The following is an 18,793-nucleotide window of genomic DNA, read 5'->3' on the forward strand; positions in this document are numbered from 1 at the left end:
TGCATTAGGCACCCCGTAGGGACCCTGCTTCTCCCTCTGCCTATGTCTCTGCCTCTCTCTCTGTGTCTCTCATGAATAAATAAACAAAATATATTTTTAAAGGGCACCTTGGCAAATATAAAACATTTTATTTTATTTTTTTAAAGATTTATTTATTTATTTATGATAGAGATAGATAGAGAGAGAGAGAGAGGCAGAGACACAGGAGGAGGGAGAAGCAGGCTCCATGCAGGGAGCCTGATGTGGGACTCAATCCTGGGACTCCAGGATTGCGCCCTAGGCCAAAGGTAGGCACTAAACCACTGAGCCACCCAGGGATCCCCAAACATTTTATTTTTTAATACTACTTCAAAAATACAAAATGCAGTATGGAATAATATAATATCTTAGGCGATTTTTATTCTCTTCCTAATGTTTAACTTGAGTGATTGGCACAGATGAAAACCTGAGTTTCTTTCCTCTTTAAACTGTCTTTCATATCCATTTTTTCCTCTTTCTCCATTCCTTATTTTATGTGTTGGTATGAGTGTGTGTTTATTTTATGCTTTGCATTTTGGAAGAGTTCTACAAAAACAACGAAAAGGAGATCCAGAGGGGTTTTTTGGTGTACTTTTTACCTGGCTTCTCCCAATTTTAACATCATGTATAACCATGGTATGTTTATCAAAATTCAGAAATTAGCACTGGCACAATACTATTAATTGAAGTACAAATATTTTTCTCTTATCACTGTTTTTTTCCACTAGCTCCTTTTTCTGTTCCAGGAAACAATCTAGACACCATTGGCCTTTTATAGTCATGTTATCATATAATCTCATTTCATCTGTCACAGTTTCTTAGTTTTTCCTTATTTTCAAATTTTGACAGTTTTGAAGAGTATTAAGTATGTCTCTCAATTTATATTTTCTCATGGTTAGACTGAAGAAGTGAATTTTGGAAAAATACCGCAGAGGTAAAGTGTCTTCATTTCATGATACAGTGGGTACACAATAGCAACATGAGTTTTCAGGGTGATATTCAACTTGGCCTCTTGGTTTAAATGCTGTCTTCCTGCCAGTTTAGTCCTCCATAAATTGTCCATCTTACTTTCCATTCATTATTTTTTGTAAGGGTGTCACTATGTGAAAACTACACTCAGGAAGAGAGTATGCTTATATACTATTTGGAATTCTTGTCTAAAGAAAATTCATTCCTTATCCCATTTATTTATTTTTTATAAAATCATTTATTCTTAACAGTATGGACTCATGGATATTTATATTGTTCTTCGAGTTAGAATCCATTTCTATCGGTATTTATTTTCTTATTTAAAATATCCCAGCTTTGACAATGGGAGCTCTTTCAGTTTGGCTCCTGTGTCCTTTAGACTATTCTTTTTTTTTTTTTTTTTAAGGTTTTATTTATTTACTCATGAGAGACACACAGAAAGAGAGAGGCAGAGACACAGGCAGAGTGAGCCGGACATGGGACTCGATCTGGGGTCTCCAGGATCACATCCTGGGCTGAAGGCAGCGCTAAACCGCTGAGCCACCCGGGCTGCCCGAGACTATTCCTTTTTTAAAACAGAAACTATATTTGAAGAGACATATAGGTTAGCGTTTTACATTTACATTAGCGTTTACATTTTAGTGTAAGACAACAGTTTACCTGAGCATTCTATTAGCATCACACCATTCTGCCTACACCTTCAAGATACATTTACTGATTATTTATTTATAATAATAAATATATATTCACTCTATACAATATATAAATTATGTATAAATAATATAATATATAAATTATATATATATTTATATATATATATATATATATATTCACTCTAGAGAGTTTAAGGAATGAGATCAGAGATACAACAAGGTGCTGATGATGCAGACTTTGCAGACATTTGCAAAGAACTTTAGCTTTTTTATTCCATAAGATGGGAAGCCTCTGCAGTGTGCTGAGCAGATTGTTAGATTCTTCACTTTAGCATAGACTCTGATCACTCTAGCTGAGGTATTAAAATACCAGATTGGCCAGTGTTGGCACAGGAAGACTAGTTTAGAAAAGCAATACAATTCAGATTGATGCTTTGAAGGTAGCATAGGATGGTGACAAGACTGTTCTTGATTTCTGATGCATTAGAACTGAAGTGTGGGAGAAAGGGAGAAGTTATGATGATTCCAAGTTTGGAGTCCTGTACAACTAAGGTGATAAAATTGCACAACACATGTGTGTGTGTGTTTATAAATACATGCACATGCAAATGCACACACAGACATATATATCCTTGTCTTCTATATTTTCAAAATATTAAATATTAAGTACAATGGTTGTCTAGAGTACGAAAATGATAACTGAACAATGTGTAAGTGGATCTCTTTTGCATAATGTTTCGTCAAATTTAAAAACCAATACATTATTTTATTATAAAAATAAATTTAGCCTCATAGAGATACATAGATTCATCTCTTTATGATTATTATTATTATTTTAAGGGAGCCCCACACCCAGTGGGGTTTGAACTCATGACCCCGTGATCAAGACCTGAGCCACGCACTCAAGAGTCTGTCGCTTAATGGACTGAGCCACTCAGGTGTCCCACATGCCTCTATAATTTTAATCATTTTCCTTTTCATGTCATCATTAAAACTAACATTTCAGAATATTTTCCTGTGATATCCCTTTACATCAGTTACAATATGTTTTGGGTATTTTTCAGTTGTTTCTTTACCAGATATACCAGTTATTCGAGTACTTGGGATTCTTTTCCACAAACCTCCTTTCTCAGGTTAACATTTTTCTTTGTTCTTCTTGAGATTATTTCAATCTGCCATAGTTTAGTGTTGTGGTAAATGTGGTGTTTAGCACTGACTTTCTATAGAAATTCAAAGGTTTTCCAGCAGTTTATAATATACAGAAATGTTGAAAGGAGATTTGCTTCTTTTTCCTCTAGTTATAAAATTGCTTTCTACATATTCTAATCTCATAGATGATTTGCCATCTTTCTATTCCCTGTACAAAGTGAAGAATTCATCCATTTGTATCATATATATAGCACATTTGTATATATAGTATACAGTATTTGTATTGGATTATAATATGTACCATGTTTAATATTTATATTTATTTACATTTATTATTTATTATTTAATAATATTTAGATTTATTTATACCTATATTTGAAATATGCACAAGTCTTTATCTTGACAGCATTTATAAAAATTTTCTTATGTAATAATGCCCTAGGTGTTTTTAAATTTATCTCTAGGATAGCCCTAAACTGATTTTAAACACATTTAAATGGGAACCTGTGAATAATAATATGTGTGTTTGGAGATTAGTGTATACAGAATTCAGAGATAATAAAAATTCTTTCTACTCTTTCTCTCTCTCTCTCTCTCTCTCTCTTTTTTTTTTTTTTTTTTTTTTTTTTGCTTTGGAATTTCAGATACTAGTGACCATATTAAGAAGCAGAGATAAAAGGAGAAAGCAAGAAATAATTGGAAGGCTGGTAAAGTAATCCTCTTCGCTGCCACAATTTACAATAGCGTGTTATATATAGAAATAGATCAGTCATTGTTTTCAAGCCTGCTAAATAAAACTGAACTCTTGGAATGGCATGGCACTTGACCTTTCCCGGTTTCACCAGCAGTATTTAAACTGGTGCAAAGGCAATGCTCTTGCAAGTGTCTTCTGTTGACATGACAGATTCTCTTGCTGGTTCACACCATGTTCAGGAGGCACAAGTCCCTGGCTTCGGATCGCAGGAGAGAAGTATTTTCTCGAGGGGCTGCACGGTCCATGTTGAAGAATGACTTGAGAAACTTTCAGTGTTTGTCTCAACTTGTGCTCTCAGCGGGCCCTCTGAAATCAATTCCAGTAGTTAAACATTCAAAAACTGTGCACTTTGAGATTGAAATACTTGATGCTCAAACCAGAAAGCAGATATGCATTGTGGATAAGGTAAGTTCTATTTGCTCATTAAATTTTTCTTATCTGTCCCAAAGATTTTTACTTTTCGATTTAATGCTGACAAGTCTGTATCAAAATATATTCCTTGCTTTGAATGTTAGGTTTATGAATGGTAGGATAGATAGTTTGTATATGATTTCAGTGGAAGATACTTACTGCATCTTTCATAGTTTAAATGGTAGCTAATAATTATTAGGTTCTGTTTTTCTTGCTAACAGTCACCATTGTCCAGGGGTAAAATTTCCTTTGCTCACCTTCTTAAGCCTACATCACAAAATTTCTCTAGGTTTTTCTCTCCATGCACTTCATTACTTATTCAAATTATCATAGTTTTATAGTGTTCTTAGAAAATAGCAAGCAAAAGGCATTAAATTTACTGAAGTAAATGCTATTTAGCATATATGGTAAAGTCTAATCATTTAAAATTTATTTAGAGTTAATTATCTGAAAAAGGAACATTTCACTTTTTACAAAACCTTTACTTATTTCAAAGTTACAGTATTTAAGTTCCTAAAGTCTTGCTTAATACATTACACTTTTATTTTAATATCACAGACGTTTCTCTCAGGCATGATAGGCACTTCCTGGGTTAGAAAATTAACACATAAATAATAAATAAACAAACAAACAAACAAACAAACACATTGTGGATATACATATGTGAATACAGTATTTCAAAATTATTCAGTTTTTAAGTTTGAAAAGTCACTAGTAATTTAATTTTTTGAGAAAGATTGATATTTTAAAGACGATGTATTTTCACTTATTTTGCTACAAAGACATTATAAAACAGTTTTTGCTGTTGTTCTTAAAATAAAATTCAACCACTGATTTCCTTTAACTATACTCTAGCTGTTTCCAGATAAAAGGGACAGAGATAAAATGTTTACTGCTTCTAATTGTAGATGATACATAATTTCTTACTTAATAATAATAATTCTAACACTGTACCAACCTATTAGTTGAGAAATATTAACTATTATTTACAGATGGAAATAAAAGATAAAGAACTTTTACAAGTTCACACAGGACATAAGTGGAATGCAAGAGATTTAGAACTATTTCTGTGCAATTCTATATCACATTCTTTTTCTGTTTCCACTAGTCATATATAAATGAGAAATATATAATACTAATAATAGAATTTTAACTTATTAATTTCATGCAGGTTATAACTTACTTCTATTTCATATCTTAATAAAGTTTTTTTTTATTTTTTAAATATCATACAGGAATAAGACAAAAAAAATCATCCAGAATTTGCTGACACTTGCATTATCTCACTCTTAAAAATTCAAAACTTAGAAGAAAAATACAATTAAATTAAAGGAAATAAGGTACTGAATGGAGTGGATATTAAACTGATCAAGGATTTCCATACACCAAGATTCTAGACTGCAACTGGTTTTTGTGTCCTTTCTGATTTGATGCGAGATACAACTTAAAGTAATGAGAAATTGCTAACGGGCTGCTAATTATTTTCCCCCTACATTCAAATTTTTATATTGAGATTATCCTTGAAAGTAAAACATGGAGGTTTACATTTCCAGTTACTACTTAAATTGCAAAAAAAAAATTAAGCATGCAGAAAGCCAGCATTCTTTAGAGATAAGGATTTGGCTTAGGAATTTTGATTTAGAAATTTTGTTTACATTTGAATAGTCCTGGTTAAAAAAAAAAAAAAAAGAATCCTGGTAATTGGATTTCCAGTGGCAAACCTTTGGGAAAACTTGCTAGGCCAACTAGGGGATTACTTCTGGATTCCACACTGGCCTTTATTGCACAATGAACACCATATGATGTACAACTTGCAACATGGGGGTGTTTGACTTGTCAGAAATGGATTTTGTTTTGCCTCATTTTAGTTTTGTCATTTGATTAATTATCTCAACAATGAAAGACATTTAAAAGAAAAAAAAACTGAATTAATTTACATTTTTTTGCTCCATGACTCCTACAAGTTCGAATTTGTAAACATGAGAAAGATTGATTTTGTTTGTTGTTTGAGATACTGGTTTTCTTAGACAAAGTAACAGCTATATTGACAGTAAGGTCATGTGAAATGTCTTTCATTGTACTTGGCTCTACTCAGTATACTAAATAAGTGTTGCTTATGACTTAGTCCCTGTCTTTCAGTAAGTATTGTGTTATGAAGCAGTAAAAGTTAAAGGTCATGTACTTTGGAACTAAGTATATCTGGACCAAATCCCAGCTGCATCAATCATATTTATCAAGGCTCAGGCAAGTGAATGAATTGCTGATCAACAGGACCTTTATTTAGAAAATAGGTTAATAAAATCTATTTTGTAAGCTTAGAGTGAAGAGTAGGAATACTATGTGTAACCTGCTTAGCATAGTGCCTTGAACACAACAGGGACAAGGTATATATTTTTAGTTTTAATAATCATTTGGAGTAATAAAATTAATGTGCATAAATATTCAAGAGAAAATTAAGTGATGAGTTTTGTAATACCAGCACAGAGTTTAAATTTTATTTCTTGATAATTGTCCATTGACATGATTGTCATAATGCTTTGGTCATATATAAATACTCAAAAACCTTGAGTGCAATGTACATATTTTAGTAATAGTAGAAATTTAGTTTGCATCCAGATCCTATAACTTAAATTTCAAATGGACAAGATATCTACTGAAGATAGTCATGAAACAGAAACATTCATAGAATTCATGGGGTTAAAGAAGATATACTGAATCATGTTCTTTTATTTAGTATTACACACACACACACACACACACACACAGACACACACCTCAAAGAAACAAACCCAAACCTCTTGCCTTCACTACCTTCAGCTTCTGTCCCATTTCTCTAATAACTTTCATCCTGTTCATATTCCCTATCCACATTTCTCTCTTCTCATTCTATCCTAAACCTACTCCATTTGGGCATTTTCCTTTGTAAACTGTCAGAGTTTGAACTGGCCAAGATCACCAGTGAGGCAATGTTAGATTTCCTTGCTGAACCCAAAGGTCAATACTTTAGTGTATCAGCAACATTTGCCACTGATAAGCATGCCCTCCTCTTTAAAACACTTTTGTTATGTGCGTTTCGGAACAATAGATGCGTATTTTAAAAACTCACTTCATTGCTTCTCCCTTTCCTTTTGCTGCTGCTTCATCGTCTGACTTAACTGGATGTGGACTGTCACTAACTCAGTTATCAGAACTTCTCCCCATCTTTATTCATTCACCTTATTGAGTCTGATAGCTTTAAATATTATCTATTGATGACTTATAAATATGTAACTACAGCTTCTCCTTGTCTCCTGAGCTGCAAATCCACTTGTCTAAATATGTATACATCTATGTATTTACTTACCTATGTGTCTATGTATCTATTTATATCCTACCTATCCATCTATCTTGATGTTTACTAGGCATCTCAAACCTACTATATCTAAAACCAAGCACTTGGTCTTACCCTCAAATTTTATCACAGAGTTTCCCAAGTCAATAAGTGGCAACTACATCCTTCAAATACCTCAAGCCAAACACTTAGAGGCGTCATAACTCATATCTTAATCTCACACCGCACATACAATCCATCTTCTCAGTGATATTTTCAAATATATCCAAACTGACATATTTTCACCACCTCTACTGCTAGCACTCTTAAATCTTTCCTCTACTTCTGTTCTTAGCATCCTCCGTATATTCCTTATGTAGCCACCAGGACTAGCCTGCTAAACTGTGTCAGAGAATATCATTTCCTACATAAAGTTATTCAGTGTCTTCTTTAGTTCTGCTTAATTGTCACTTTTACTTTGGGGGCTTTTGCTAACTACTTTTTTAAGACTGTAAAATCTACCAATATTCTCTGTTACCCATTCCTGTTCTATTGCTTTACTACTACTAATTACCATCTAACATACTGTTTATTTTCCCTTTTACCTTTTGTTTATAATTTGGCCTATCTTTGGTGTGCCAGCTTCACAAAATCTGGGTTCTAGTGGTTTTTTTTTCTTCCTATCTCTCCAACGTCCAGAACAATAGTTGACACAATGAAAATGTTTAACAACAGCAACACCACCAAAAAAAGTGTTCCACCAATATGTACTGAATAAATGATACCTGTTCAAGAAATGTGGGATTTAACAATGCACTCATGGTTAGCAGTGATAGTTTTTAGATGAAGGAGGAGGATTTGAAAGTACTTTTTTACTATTCTCTTAATCACATTATTATTGAAATAAATAAAATATATTCACAGAACAAGACATTTGATCAAATGGTTTCACTAAATGCCGGAATTCTTCCTAGGTTGCTCCCAGCCGAGATGTGTAGGATTTAACTCTGTATTAGTCTATAATTTACTGACAGTCATGTTCTGATTATAAAAAGTGAACAAGTTTTTCATAAGACAGACAATGCAGAGGGGGGTATTTATTTAACTAAGTTAGTTATATCCCATATGTGATTAAAATAATATGACTAATCAAGGGTGATAAGATGAAGAGCTGATTTAAAATGTAAATATCATTCTTGTTTTGATTGGAACATAAAACATGTATGGAAAGCAATTTTTAAAACTTTAACAATGAGTTATTTTCAGTTGCTCACTATCTTTGTCTCACTTCTATTTTGTAAAATGTCAGAAGCTTATCTAGTGATATATTGATGATTCAAGAGCACAGCAAGAACTCGAAAAGCTAGGATTGATAAATGTTTCCAATATCTTCCCATTCTTTTTTCTTTAATCTTTTCTCCAAGGAACTTGACCTCAAGAGCCCTCTCTCTCCTATTATTTTATTTGCTCTATGTCAAAACTCTAAAAAGCATTTTAAAGACTACTTAGAGGAATGCACTTGTGATGAGCACTGGGTGATGCATGGAATTGTTGAATCACTATATTGTATACCTGAAACTAATAAAACACTGTGTGTTAAAAAAAAAAGGCTACTTTTAAATAAAAGAAACCACTCAGTAATTCTCCAACCCTTCTAATGGTAAAATATCAGTTTTTAAAATAGGAGAGAGAATTATAAGGTAGTCAGACTGAGTAAAAAATGTGCTTTTAATACTTGAGTTAAAAATTTTGAGAATTCTTAATTTCTAATATTGTCACTTTTAATATTTTACCGTGGGCAGCATGCAACTAAGCATATATATGCCTCAATTTGTTCATTTGTAAAATGAGAATGGCATCTGCCTTAAAACATCCTCATGGAAGTTTTCAGTATTTCATGTGTATACAATGACAGTATCTCATTTTTCTTCCATTCCTCTCCTTCTTCCCCTTCCTTCTCTTCTTTTTCTTGTTCCCCTCTCCTTCTCTATCATTCACCTTTTTCTACCATCCCTGTCCCCTTTCTCCTTCCTTCTACTTCAGTCCTCTTCCTCCTATTTCTCATTGTGAGCATGATATAATTGAAGCTTATGAGCTTTGAATTCACATAGAATTTTAATATGAATCTGATTGCTCTTGCTTTCTCTTTAGACGTAATCCAGTATCTCTGCACTTTATTATCATTTTCTGTAAAAAAAAGATTAGAGTATTATTACTCATTCATTTATAAAGGAAGAACAGTGGCACAGAGACTTAAAAAGAAGGACTTATTGTATATTAGAATCAAGCTTTGAACTGATCAATATATGTCCTGGTCTTTGCTCTTTACTATACACTACCACTTGACACATACTAATAGCTTCCATTAGTCCAAATTCTCACATTCTCTTTAATTTCATAATTGGGACAGGGCATCCAACTTCTGATACAAACAATGTGTTTCAGAACAGAGATGCTATTTCCTTTTTTATCGCATCTTCCATCACCATCTTCTTTTCTTTTTTTTCTATTTTTTTCAACATTTCAAGCTTTTATTTAAATTTATTTAGTTAACACATAGTGTAATATTAGTTTCAGGAGTAGAATTTGTGATTCATCACTTACATATAATACCCAGAGCTTATTACAAGTGCCTTCCTTAATATCCATCACCCATTTAGCCCATCCCTCATCAATCTCCTCTCCGGCAATCCTCAGTTTGTTCTCTACAGTTAAGAGTCTCATTTACGGTTTGCCTCCCTCTTTTTATTTTTTATCTTTTTCTTTCCCCTATGTTCATCTGTTTTATTAAAGGGGCTATTTTGAAGGATATCTACTTCCCTTCCATTTGATATAAAAAAGTTCCAAAACATTTTTTCTATTTTTTATATACAGACATAAGAGAGCATATTCAAACCTAGAAATTAAAAATATCTTTGAAGTATTTTTAATAATAAATTAAGCAACAAATTTGTTCAAAATGTTTATATCATTAAAAATTATAAAATTGAGATGAGCAATTCCTCCCCCAAAGGGGTAATTAATATAATCATTTTTATGAGCCTAGAGGAGCCTCAATGCCCACTCCTTTTTTTGGATATACTTGGGAATTCCATAATACAGCATGCAATTCTAATTTCAAAAGAATCAGTGTACTTTGGTCTTAATATATTTTAGTATCATCTGCCCTGACTTAGATTTCCCTCAGCAAAATTGGACTTACTATATTTAACAAATAGATAATGCCATGGGAGGCAATGTGATGCAGTAGTTTATGCATAGAAGTCAGGAATTTGTGTCTGCATTTGAGCTTTGCAAATTATTAATGATTTATCATCTTAACATGTTACTTAAGTACTCAGATTTTTGCTTTTCCAGGTAGGGTAAATATCAAATCAAAGTACACTAAATATCTATCTTTCAGGAGTAGAGTTTTTATGTTAGTGTAAATGTGAAAAATATAGCACCGTGTCTGCCACATGATGGTTTTCTGAAAATGAATGCTGTATTTTAGATAGTGGCAGTATATCAGTAATATTATTATTCCACAGATGTGGAAAAATAATTAATACTTTTCTGTCAGATTTTAGTCATTTTTTATGACAGTCCTTATGGTTCCTTTCTGAAAAGGTTAAGAAGCATTAGAATTTGAAAGTATGGTCACCATCTTTGTATTATCAGTTTCTGGCATCCTATATCCAACTCTCATACTCCAGGTGATATGCACTGGGTACTTATACCATGATATACCATGAATGATACCAATGGATATATAAGCATTTCACATCAACATATAGTAGAGAAAAATGAGTATACTCTAGAAAACTATTCATAAATAACATTTACAAAACAAGTATAAACTATTATGTGTATTCTATTAAATTATGTCTGGAGTCACCTGAACAAATACCATCTTCTAGTAGAGATTTCCATGAGGAAATGCCTATGGCCCATTGCCTTGAATTAAATAGAATGTTGCTAACAAATTCAAATCTACAAACGTAATAATAATATAAAAATGTTCACATCATTTAAATATATTAAAAACTATAAAATGAAGGAAGGTTTAACAAAGTTTTCACACTGTATTAAAAGTATTGAAGTTAATTTTTTCTTCTTTCTGTATGTGTGTATTACCCATATTTGTGGAGTAAGTAAAAAAAAAAACAGTTTAAATCAAATATAAATCATTGGGCACATCTTTAGGACACATTTGAACCTTAAAGTAATAAGCACATACCCATATATTTCTAACAATCTTTATTGGACAACACAGTTTATGTAACAAAACAAAATAATTATGTAATAAATATACTGTAGTTTCTATCAAATGTGGTTACAATCTACATGGGTTAGACAAGATGTATATAACTGAGTACAACAAAATATAATGTGGTATTATAGGTCAAAGAAATATGATATTCCATTGCCATTTTATTTCAGTTAGGTTTAATTTAACAGGGATTTTGCTGTTTGAACTTGTGATGAATCAAGGCAATCTTCTTTTCATAAACCTATTATGAATCTGTCAAATGAACACATGTTAAGTGAAATGCAGGGTGCCAGATGGTGAGCCAAGGTTCTACAACAGACCACAAGAGAAATGAAGATAGAGAAGTTTATTAATAATTCACAGGTTCTGGAGGAAGTATCCAGCAGGCTTCAGAGAGCTCCAGTGGGAGGTGAGAGAAGATGGGGTACAGATATAGATAGACAGGACCTGGGGCACATGCCTTTATTAGGGTTTGTGATTGGAGCACTAGGGGATCCTGCATTAAGGCTCAGTTAGTCAATCCAAACCAAAAGAGGAGGTTTTGGTAAACCCCAAGGAAGTCTTATCCTAGGGGCACATAAAGAAAAGTTGTCGGCAAACAGGGGAGATTGTTGGTCCCAAGGGCTGTTGAAAAAGTCATATTGGAATGTACATTTACTTGTGACTCTGACGGCTGCTATCTTGGGCATGTTCTTGTCAGAGGTCTCGTGTCAGGTGGAGGTCACTGCAGGCTGCTTGGTCAAACAAAACAGATGCCAAAGCAGCAATAGCTTAGTCCAGCTAAACTCTTGACAAAATCTGATGAGCAGAGTGTAGAAGTTATCAGGAAGTTCATGTTGGAGGAATTCTTAGTTCTTTCATGATCTAACAGTTCAAACAAAAGAGGATTAAAGCCTGCACTTACATACATATTTCAGGGACATAGTTTTGTTTTGGTATTTTTATGTTTTCTTTGATTCTTGTTTTTAAAGAAATTAAAAGAAATTATATTTTAGGCGTGTACCTTGTCCAGATTAGCATTATACTGCTACTTTTGGGTAGCCTGATAAAGAACTATCAAAATCATTACTGAACTTGTTGCTGTGACCCTAACATTACTTAAATGCAACATACTTTTTTTTAATTGTTCCTTTTATAGACCTTTCGTGCTCGAAATGTTCTAGTAACAACTTTCTTTCCTGTACTATAACTCATAACATTAGTATTTAACCAATGAGGAGTAATTTAAGGCAATATTAAGAAATAAACATTCTATTTTTTTTTTATCTCAAGGCTTCAGGGCAAGAGGTCTGAAGGTACAGGATCGCAGAAAGTGGAAACTAATGTTCATATCATTTAAACCTTTTAATAGCCTCACAATATATGTCTGTGCTTCTTAACAACATAACTATAGCAGTGACAAAATTTATATTTTTGTTAGAATTTGTGTAATGATAGAATCTAAGTTCCATGCGGTCCCAAATTATACATAAATGTGAGTGATCTTAGATTTATGTATGCTTACATTACATTTTACCATTTGCTGTGAAAGCTGTGGTATTTGCATGGCTACATGATAAGATCTCCAAGGTTTGGAGCCAATCATTGTTTAAAGGTGATAGTATCCTTAAAAGTGTGTTCAATTGATCAAGTTCCTACAAGAATATCTCACAAGGGCAGAATCCTAGAACATCACCTTTCTCTTCCCTTCCTCCCTCCTTCCTTATTTCCTTCCTTCTTGTTTTTCTTTCTTCTTTTCACATACATTGGAGAATACCGATCTTCCACTGTAACAGACCCTGGGAACACCAGCATGAAAATCAAACCAAACCCCCCAAAATATGTTCTGTCCTCTTCAGACATTCTCTGTATTTTGATGCATAATCACACGTAAATAGTCCAACAGAAGATTATATGCCATGAGTCAAAATAGAGGCATGAGCAAGATGCTGAGTCCAAGTGGATGATTTTCTTTTTTACTGCAGAAATTGAGAGAGGCTTTAGTAACCTCCTCCAGTTATAAACAGTCCCAGCACACTGACGGATCATCCAGAGGATATCTCTTAACAGTAAAGGGCAATATCCTAAAGTAGAAATTATCTCCTCTAAATGCTTTATATCCTCAGCTTTTCAGGCTTTAACTGAAGGCAGAGAACCTCTGGAGAATTTAGGAAGCAAGGCCAAGATGAATTCTCTACCCACTTAAGAGTTTCAAATGTGCAAACTTTTTGGGCTCTGTAACATTAGTATGTTATATTTTATTAGTGGATTTTTAAACTGACAGTCATCAAATAATTTTCAATCCCTGTTGATCTACTGGGATTCAACTAAGTAACCCGAGCCCACCAGTCTGTCACCACATGAAGCCTATGAATGTCACACTCATTTATTTTCCTATGAGAAGTTAGTTCTCTTTTTAGAGAGATGTATTGTGAACTGCCTACTACCTCAACAAATTGGATATTTTATTTGAGAATTGATCTTACTCTTAAGAATGCTGTACCTCTGCCTTCTTATAAACTCATCATTTTAATATCATTTTGTGAAAAGCGTGTATTAATTATCACTTGTCTTTTTTCTTATTGCAGCTTAAATTTCCTTATTACCCATTTTCACTGCCTCCAAAATAAACGTTTAATATTACTTCATATTTAGGTATTTCTGACTTTTCAATTACTGGTTATTTGATTTCTTAAAAATAAAAATGTAATATAATTGTAATTTATTTTAGCAAAACATTTGTTGAATGGCTGCATAACTGAGTCCTTCATTTGTCAATACTGGTCTGTGTGCCATTGAATATGTATTTATTATCTATTTCTCATTACCTTCATTTAATAAGATCCATTCAAAATCTGAATTTAATTTAATAAGGACTTTAATAGAGAATCTTGAGACATTCAGAAGATATGCTACTTCTCCTCACAGGAAAATTTCAAAGAGCTTTCGCACTAAAATTCCTGAGAAACTACTTTTGCCGTAAGAGATATTTTGTGTGGAATCCTTTTAACTCAAAGTTATAAGAAGAACATAAACAGCAAGAACAACCACAAACCCTGAGCTGTTGATTGCTAAAATAAAATCTGCTTCATTTCAAATAGGAAGGAAAAAAAATTCAATGTTCTTTTCTGTAACTATAAAAAAATAGATTCAGAAAAGTACTGAATTGCTTTAACTTTTAATCAGCGTTTCTGGCATCCCGTACCTATAATGTCTCCTTTTTAAAAAGAATTTTTAAAAAAAATTCAGTTTAGGGATCCCTGGGTGGCTCAGCGGTTTGGCGCCTGCCTTTGGCCCAGGGCGCGATCCTGGAGACCCGGGATTGAATCCCACATCGGGCTCCCGGTGCATGGAGCCTGCTTCTCCCTCTGCCTGTGTCTCTGCCTCTCTCTCTCTCTCTCTCTCTCTCTCTCTGTGACTATCATAAATAAATAAAAATTAAAAAAATAAAACTTAAAAAAAATTCAGTTTAGTTAACATATACTGTATTAGTTTCAGGGGAACATAATGTCTTCTTAGACTAACTTTGCTAATAATAGAATTCTTCTAACTTAAATTAATGGTCCATATATCTCATGATTTAAATATGTAAGTACAATTTCAATAAAATACTTAATTTTCAAGCTATTTCTTCTTGGGGATCTACTGTCATATAAGAGAAAAAAATCTGGATTTTCAGCTTAGCTTTACTTCTGTACACAATAACACCATATCCTCTCTGCCAGACTATATCTCTTCTCAATACTCATGTCATCCAACGCCACATCCATCCTAAAAGAAGGGACTAACCTCTGGAGTACTATAATACATAATGCATGTGTGATGGAATGTGTTTTTTTTTTTTTCAGATGGGCCCCTGTTCTTGGCTCATGATTATTCATTTGGGAGTGTTGAAGACACCAACACTCAGCAAGTGATTACAAGATAATCAACATATCTCCATCAGTGGAGAATCCATGGAGCTAATTCTTTAATGAGCTGAAAACTTAGTTTATCAATCTGCTTTAACTCTCTAGAATTTCTCCCTGTCTGTACTACATTCAATCAGTAAACCCTTTTATTCTATACACAGTATGTCTCCTCACTGAACTTTATCATCCTATTTCAAATCCTTATCACTTCTAATGTAAAGATTGGTCTACGTGGGTCTTCACTAACCACCCACTGTGTATGTAGCAAAATAGTAAATATACTATACTTCAGGTCAGCTGTATTTATAGTTCATACATGTTCCACAGTATCACCAAGTATCAATAGAAATTGGAATTTGTTATTATAGTTGAAATCATTTATTATTGAATTATCATTTTAATTGTTACTGAGAGTCTGTTTATCTTACAGGAGCCAGATTGATTCTTTTAAAACTTGAGTTATATCATGTCACTGCTCTGATGATAACCCTCCAACAAGTACATATACAACTCAGAAGAAAATCCAAATTACTCTCCCATATTCTAGAAGGTTACTCATTACATACCGCCCTTGTCTCTTTGGTCATGTATTTGACCATGCTGTGGTTACTCACTCTGCTCCAGTCATATGGGCCTGCTTGCTATTTTTCAAGTACTCTGGATGTGATGATCCGTCAGGGTCTCTGTCCTTGATTTACCTCTATCTGGAAGAATCTTCTTCAAGCAGATACATACCTGGCTTTCTATCTAGGCTTTTGCTCATATATCTTTTACTTTCAGAATCATATTTCTTCTTCCCATCATTCTGATCTCTTATCTCCTTTATGTTTTCTTCTTAGAACTTATCATACTCAGATATATTACATATGCATTTCTTTATTCTCTGTCTCGTTTCTTAAATATTAGATATAATTGAATATTAGTTCAATGTGTGCCATTGTGTCATAGTTAGAAAGTGCTTTCAGGTATAGGACTGAAAGTGTATATAACCCAGTTCTGCTTCTTACTGACTGTGTGACAGCACACAGATCTCAAAATCTAAGTGCATCAGTCTCTGCTCTGTTAACTGGGGAAAATAGTACCTAACTCTTGATTGTTACAAGTTCACATGAATAACTGTTTAGAAAAGTACCTGGTGGGATCCCTGGGTGGTGCAGTGGTTTAGCGCCTGCCTTTGGCCCAGGGCGTGATCCTGGAGACCCGGGATCGAATCCCATGTTGGGCTCCCGGTGCATGGAGCCTGCTTCTCCCTCTGCCTTTACCTCTGCCTTGTCTCTGCCGCTCTCTATATATATGACTATCATAAATAAATAATAAAAAAAAAAGTACCTGGTACACATAAGACACTATGTAAGTGCTGGTTGTTATTTTAAAATAGAATGAGAGAGAGAGAGAGAGAGGCAGAGACACAGGCAGAGGGAGAAGCAGGCTCCATGCAGGGAACCCAAGGTGGGACTTGATCCTGGGTCCCCAGGATCAAGCCCTGGGCAGAAGGTGGTGCTAAACTGCTGAGCCACCCAGGCTGCCCTCAGTTAATGTTCTTGAATGAAACAAAACAAACCCCACACATATGTACCATATCATATTTGTTGTTAGTTTGAATCCTTTATTGCATTTTGTATTTTATCTTAATGAAAGATAAATTTGTATACTCGATAATGATTGATTTTTTAATTAACAATGATAAATATCTAAAATATAATTATTGGAATAAATATTAATGAATAGTAAGACACAACATTGAACAGTTTCTCAAGTGTGTGTGTGTTTTTAACCATATTAGTCAATTTACTGGTTGTGTAACTTCAGGAAGACATTCATATTTCATGACCATAATTTCTTCATCTTTTAACAAGTCTCACTGTCATTTACCTCATAAGGTTGCTTATGATGATCAAGTGCCTATCTGGATAGGCCATAAAGCAGTACTTACAATGATAAATAATATATTTTCCTCCATCTTCTACCTTCACCTTTTCCACCCCCTCCACTATATGGTGCACCATGGTGAAGAATAAGTTTTGAACCTGGCTATTTGCATTCAAAGTCCATTCTTGTTGCTCGTTAGCTGTGTCATCCAGATAAATTACTTAATCACTCTGAGGCAGTTTCCTTGTATGTAAAATGAAGATAATAATGTTATATCTAAAGTCATAAAGATGGTGTGTGAATTAAATTACTTAATAAAGGGAAAGGTCTTGGAATTGTGCCAGACTCATCAAGCATTCAGTGATATACTTATGAGTGCTAGCAGTATTCTTAATGGTCTTCAATGCTATTTCTCCATTATATATTAATTTAAAACAAAAATGAGATAAGTAATTTAATTACAACATAATACTAGATAGCAAACACTTCAGTGATGAAACCTAGTAATCTATATCAAAATAATGGATGATAGAAGAGCAAATAGTATATATCACACATTTGAAAGTGATCAAAGTTCTAGGTTTCAATAACATTCAGATTCTTTTTTTTTTTTTTTTTTAACATTCAGATTCTTTAAGGTCCATAGTAGCTGTTTAGGACAGTTAATGTCCAGAAGAGAAGTGATAGAACTCCTTACCTGGATCATGCTTTTTATCCCAGTTTCCTGGTGCATATAATGGTAACATTTTGTTTACACTTAAAATTGTCTTCATTGGAATTATAGAGTACATGGTCGCCTTTTCTACATTTAAGCCTGTGAGAAAAGTGCACTCTAGAAGCCTATGTCCTGCTAAACTACTTTTGTAAGAAATTGATAAAAGTGGGCAGCCCGGGTGGCTCAGTGGTTTAGCACCGTCTTCAGCCCAGGGTGTGACCCTGGAGACCCGGGATCGAGTCCCACGTCGGGCTCCCTGTGTGGAGACTGCTTTCCCTCTGCCTGTGTCTCTGTGCCTCTCTCTCTATGTCTCTCATGAATAAATAAATAAAATATTAAAAAAAGAAATTGATAAAAGTTATTGTTAAAGAAATTCTAGCTGTACAACAATGGGGAAAATGATGCTGTTATGCCTCATAGTTGCCACTTTTGTACCATGAGGAACAGTGGCTAGGAGCCTGCCATATTCAGTGAAAAAGAAATTTTGATTATTTGCAGTCATGATTTTATGGACACTATACCCAGCATGATAGGTTTATGATAGAGGCAATTTTATAATTGATGTAAAAAAATAGTAGATCTTTATGGAATTACCGAATCACTATATTGAAGCTAATGTAGCACTGTATGTTAATATAGTTAATATAGCACTGTAAGTTGACTACCTGGAATTAGAATAAAAAATAACAAGAAGGAAATAATAAAAAATAAACTGGAGAAAACAAATAGTTGATTTTATATTTATTTAACATTTGATGATCTGACTATTCTTATTTCTGTCATATACCTAAGAAACTAATGTC

The 18,793-nt window shown here is 33.5% G+C and overlaps 1 protein-coding gene across 2 annotated transcripts in view; it reads left to right on the forward strand.

The window, feature by feature from the left end:
• The first annotated feature begins 3,510 nt into the window (after positions 1-3,510).
• TECRL (trans-2,3-enoyl-CoA reductase like) overlaps positions 3,511-18,793 on the forward strand; it is a 95,807-nt gene continuing 80,524 nt past the window's right edge. For both annotated transcript variants that reach the window (XM_026003473.2, XM_072748871.1), the window contains exon 1: positions 3,511-3,948. In XM_026003473.2, the coding sequence (XP_025859258.1) occupies positions 3,715-3,948 (234 nt within the window). In that variant the 5' untranslated portion in view covers positions 3,511-3,714. The remainder of the gene's footprint in view (positions 3,949-18,793) is intronic.

Source organism: Vulpes vulpes, chromosome 2 (assembly GCF_048418805.1).
Source record: "Vulpes vulpes isolate BD-2025 chromosome 2, VulVul3, whole genome shotgun sequence".
Taxonomy (NCBI): domain Eukaryota; kingdom Metazoa; phylum Chordata; class Mammalia; order Carnivora; family Canidae; genus Vulpes; species Vulpes vulpes.